A 5,702-nucleotide genomic window follows, 5' to 3' on the forward strand; every position below is an offset into this window, starting at 1 on the left:
AAAATCCACTAGTGAGACTAGTAATAGAGAGCGTACTATAGACCCTTCCCTAAATGGTCTTGTTCATCTTCTTAGTCACACCATTTTGAGCAAAATTCTCAAAAGCTATAAACTCTCTTGATATAACAGCTTGCACAAAAGTTTGTGATTGCATGAGGTATACTCACTACCATTATCAATCCTCAAGTACTTGAGTTTTGCTTAATTGATTATTTACAAATGTCAAAAACTTTTAAAATGCATACAACACATTATTGTTCTTATACGAAGAAAAACCCAAATCTTTTTTTTATGCGAGAGGCAATAAGTTTATATTAGAGTAAAGCGATTTATAAATTTACCCAAACCTTCTTAGTGGTAGCATATATAAAAGTGACAAAATACAAAGTTTCTTCTAATAAAATCGTGAATATTGATCCATAAAATCACTATAAACCAAATCAAAGCATTTTAATTTTCTACTATTAATAATTATAAGAATATAATAATATGTAATGATTATTATATGCATATTAATAATTATATTATATATATTATAATTATAACTAATTTAAATATAAATTAGTTACTTATTACATAATCAATTATATTAACATATTAATAACTATAATTATTATGCATGTATATTAATTATTATATTTATATTTATATTGTGCATATTAATTATTATATTTATATTTAATATGAATAATAAATCAATGATAATTGTATATACTAACTAAGTATTAATGTAGTAAAATCAATGAAATCCACCTAAAATTTCCCACAACACACTTTTTTTTCGTAAAAGGTAATTGTATTAATTACGAAAAAAATGTACAAGTTTACATAATTACAAGATACACGATGGCTCTAAGCCATCGTGTGTAAATCTCTCTCTCTAAAGTACTAAACGACAAAAGAGTTACAAAAAGTCATGGCAAAGACGCAAAGGAAATTACCATATGCCAGGGAAGTAAGTCCTCCCGAGGGAGTAAGTCAAAGTGCCGAATGAGATCTATCTACCAATGCAAGAGGCCTTTAAGCCTAGCAATATGTCCCTGAACATTATAGACTGAATCAAAAAGAAAAGCATTCCAAATAGTTCAAATGTGCCAACAATCCCAGTATCTAAGAAAGTGAAACAAGATCTTCATATGCGACTGAGCCAGTGTGGGGTATTGGAGCCGCGCAAAAACCCAATGAAAAGAGCTTAGCAAGAAACCAACCACTGCTCGCCAAACTGCCGACGAGTGACCAGATTTTCTTGGCAAGAGGGCAAGAAATAAATCAATGACAGGCCGATTCCACACTGGTGGTGCAAAAGAAACAATTGCCGTTGGAGATTCGACGCTTGGAAAGGGCTAAAGCAAGAGGAAGACCACTGATCATCACCCTCCAAAGAAAGACCTTGCATTTGAAAGGTGTATTGTTCAACCAGCCCTCCATCACAGTTATCTTCCACCATGACTGAGATTTAGGCAATCCCCATACAGTATTAGCTTTAGTAACCAACCATTGATGACCTTTAATCAGAAGATGATACACACACACACACTCTCTCTCTCTCTCTCTCTCTCTCTCTCTCTCTCTCTCTCATTCTAGAGATGACAGCACAAGCAAGGAATAAAGTTTCTTCCAACCTACACTTTGATGCTTAATAGTGAATATGCCCATCCATGGGCAGAATGTAGCACTTTCCCATTTTGCAGTAAAATGAAGGGAATACAATTTGTGGTATGATAGACCCATATACTGCTTTTACATCTCCACTTAGGATATGAGAGACTTGGCAACGGACTCCTTTGAACTTTGGCATTTAGCTAACTTGAAAGGAGCAAGCATTTAGCTAAATGAAAGGAGTAAGCAATGGGTTCAGATGTGGAAAATTTGTATGAGAGAGCATACCATTTAAAGCAAACTCTTGTGCAACATGTGCAAAAACTATCAAGAACGGAAACATTTTCAACTGTAGAAAAAAGGAAAAGATTTAAACTTCCGTAGACAGTATTAGGTTTGTGTAAACAAAAAAGGAACTCCACAATTGAGTTAACTAAAATCATCTCTAAACTAGCATGGTGGTTGAATGTCAACTATTTTTTAAGCATCTCAATACAGTTTCAGATGAGTAATGCAACTTAGTGACAATGAAAAGAGGAATTCAAATGCATAAACTGAAATTTGGCACTTCCATAAATCTGACGTTGAGATCTGGCATCCCCATCTTTAGCACCTGCAACAAATAGAACAACTGGCCATGAACCTATCTTCCATGTGTGACTGGGCATGAACCTATCTTCGATGTAACTATGTCTATATTGTTAACAGGAAAAGGGGAAAAAAAGGGCAGCCAGAAGCAATTTTATTACCTTGAAGACCATGAATGCTTGGCCAAATTGAAAGCTCAACAAAATAACTTAGGTATTTACACTGCGAGATACCCACTCAAAACAAGATACCAGGAGACTCATGATCAAATGTAACATTTCACTTAAAAGGAAACAGGAAAAACATTTAATATTGACCATTATCCTAACTAACTTTTTTATCAGAAGGCTTCTTCAAGGGCTCTTCAATACTAAAGAGCGTGCTCGCAAAAATGATGAACAGTATCACCAGTTAAAAGCTAGAAGACTCTGCATAATGTAGAGTACAACACCTTTGGGATTGTACTGCAACTTTCCTTGAATGACATTACAGCTTTCAAAACCACTTCAAGGAGCCAAATGGTAATCTCCTTAAATGAACAACATTGTCCTTATGAACCGGATAATTTCTTGCCATTCGAAGTTTTACAACTTTCAAAAGCACTGCCAGCTCTGACCATGATTCAGGGAGCTAAATGGCAGTCTCCTTAATCTGCAAGAGATTGTACATGTACACTATTGCCTTGATGGTAGATTGAACCACATAGATTATTTCCATTCTAGGTGTGATTGGTGCTGTAGTTGCTCTTAACCATGCACAGGCCCTGCACAAGACCTGTCACCTTATTTAACAGCTGCAGCAAAATAGAGAGTGCAGGGCTTCCTGATCATCTGGTAGGTGAAAGCGATGAGCAGCACCACCCATCTTTACAAGCGCCAACATCATTTGGAAGCACAGGACTGCAGTCAAGATCCATGTCTACAAATGCCAACAACCTTCAGAAGTACAGGACTGCAGTAAAGGTCCACCCTACTTCTTCCATGCCAACTAGGCACAAGGTGTACCTTGAGCATCTTCCTTGCACTGCATAGGGAATAAACACAAAGCTGTGCCCAGCAATCTGAAGTTGGTGCTGGTGGAGACTGAAGACCTCAGTCGTGTCAGCTCTTCAAAAATTATTAGTAGCTTGGTCATTCAGTACATGTCAGAGGAATCAAAAGCATCCCATTAATCCAAACAAGATCATTTAATGGTTCTCCAACAGTATTCAAAGCAGAAATGAAGACAAGCATACAAGAGATGTTGTAGGCTATGGGAGGCACAGACAGGTACAGTTATAATCAAAGGTCACACTTAATCCCTGCCATTTAAGACTCTGCTTGGTACCACTGTTGTCACAGGGCGTGTATCTGTCTGCCTGAACACCTCTATGGGATTCCTCACTTAAGTAGCATTGAAGAGTTATGATAGATCAATCAATGATACCAGATAGTACCATTTGGAAGACGAGCTAGGCATGTACTACATGCTCCTACATCCAAGCTCCCAACAAAATTACATTGCTTTTGACATTTCAAAAATCTACTTGAAAAGCGCACTGCACATGTAGGATAAGGCATCTTCATTATGGAAAGAGCACGTCCACAACATAATCATCAGTATCCCATTAGAACTAGTAAATTTTGGCTTAGCTTCTGCAATAAATGAAGGATTTTGATTGAACATAGTTCATGCTTTATTGAAGCAGTGAAAACCTCAGTTACATGGCACTGAGGCTCTCTTCATTTCCATGATGGAGCAGCTATGTCAGTCAAGCCAAAGCAACTGCTTCCTTTCACGCTTGACACCATTGCCAGTTTAGACCATGCTCATGGTGACCTCAGAGGCACACTGCCTTCACGTTCCCCAGGGGACTGTAAGGGAACACTGTTCCCTCTACTGGAGCTGACACTACCTTCTCTAAATCTAACAGCATTCCTTGCCATTCTAGGAGTGCCTGGTGTTGTGCTTGCCCTGTAACTTGCTCTTAACCTGGCATCAACTGATGCACAAGACTTGGCCATTGCTTTTCTCACGAAGTTCTGAGCAGCTGCAGAAAGACTTCTCAAGGCAGGGCTACCTGATCCTCTTGCAGGTGAAGGTGATGATCCAGTTTGATTCAACCTTGACTTTTCTCTAATACTGCGGGCAGCATCTCTAGAAAGACTGTGTGCACGAGCATCCCTCGAAGGAGGTGCAGGAATCTTAAATTGAGGCCCATCCCCATTGCCTCCAATGCCTACAGGTGTGTCTTCTGTCTCAAGTCTCAAAGGTGTGCCTTCGATTTCTCCCCAAGTCATGAAGGGAGACTCATCAACCCCTGGAGCTGGAGATGGAGTAGCCACAAAGCTGTACCCTGCAGTGCCCCCTCTACCAAGAGTTCTATTGACTTCCTGCTCAGACATCACCTGTGGAGTTTTCCTCAGATCTTCAAGGTCATACTTTTTCTTCATCTTCTCTGCATCCAAGAGACTCCAAGATGATAATGGAGTTGCACCTGGCAATGCAGGATATAAACTGGTACTTCCATCTTCCTCTTTAGGCCTAGAATCAAACATCTTGCCATGAAAGCGAGTGCCCCGAATGTTAATTTCCTTGCTGAGGGTCTTCAATCTCTGTTCTTTTTCATTTGCAGTCAGAGGCGCATCCTCCCTCTCAGCAGAATCATACATCAGAAGATTCTTTGATCTGTAAGTCCACCCTTCCAAAGTGCTGACCGGCTGATTTGAAGTTCCAAATCCATCAGTTGAATTCTGATCTCTGTCCGCTATTCTCAGTTGGGGAGAGACCAACTCTTCCTCGCTCAGATATCGATACTTTTCTTGCCTTTGCTTGTTGACCTTCTCAAGAATAGTGGAAAAGCTGGCATTATCTTCGCTAGTATATTTCCTCAAAAACTCATCGAGGGGGAGATTTGTATCGACTTTCGCCATGGCAGTATCAACAGAGCTGACATCGTGCTGTGAAGAAGAAAAGAGAGGAGTCCTCATGCAGGATGCAGGAGAGGCACTCACCATAGAACTGGGACTATCGAATGAATCTGCAACAGAAGCAGGTGTGCCGGCACATTCTGCCCTCTCTTTTCTTCTCTGTATGATGCTTATCTGTGCATCCCTGATGACAATAGGGTCACCTGTCCTCACTGCCTCCAGCCATTCCAGGCGATCCTGAAGCTTGGGGATGTCAGGGAAAAAGTCGCGTTCAATGATCTTCTCTATGGCAGCCACATACAAGTCTTCATCAAGGATCGTCTGAGATCGCCGTAGCCGTTTAGGGGGAGGGGGGCCCATGTTAGTTTTGCTGGAGCTAGAGGAGAGGGGCAAGGGGGGACGGCCATGACTGAGGGAGCTTCGAGGCTCCTGGATGCCGGAGGGAGATGGAGAGGGAGAGGCGGAGGGGATAATGTGGCGAGGGGAATGTCCAGGGGAGGCCAACATTGTGATGTGGATGTGCGGCGAGGCAAATGCGGATTTCTGCAGATACTGTGTCAGGCTAGGGTTTCGCCTGCGATTGCTCTTCCGATATGCCTTCGGATT

General features: G+C 40.7%; 1 protein-coding gene across 1 annotated transcript in view; it reads right to left on the reverse strand.

The window, feature by feature from the left end:
* Positions 1-2,500: 2,500 nt before the first annotated feature.
* Positions 2,501-5,702, reverse strand: part of LOC148015594 (DGCR14-like protein) — a 3,611-nt gene continuing 409 nt past the window's right edge. The window contains exon 1 of the mRNA XM_087665510.1: positions 2,501-5,702. This exon is cut by the window's right edge and continues 409 nt beyond it. Within this exon, the coding sequence (XP_087521636.1) occupies positions 3,996-5,603 (1,608 nt within the window). The 5' untranslated portion in view covers positions 5,604-5,702 and the 3' untranslated portion in view covers positions 2,501-3,995.

The sequence above is a fragment of the Lygodium microphyllum genome, chromosome 24, assembly GCF_053477565.2.
Source record: "Lygodium microphyllum isolate KBCC chromosome 24, Lygodium_microphyllum_v1.1.10, whole genome shotgun sequence".
Lineage (NCBI taxonomy): Eukaryota > Viridiplantae > Streptophyta > Polypodiopsida > Schizaeales > Lygodiaceae > Lygodium > Lygodium microphyllum.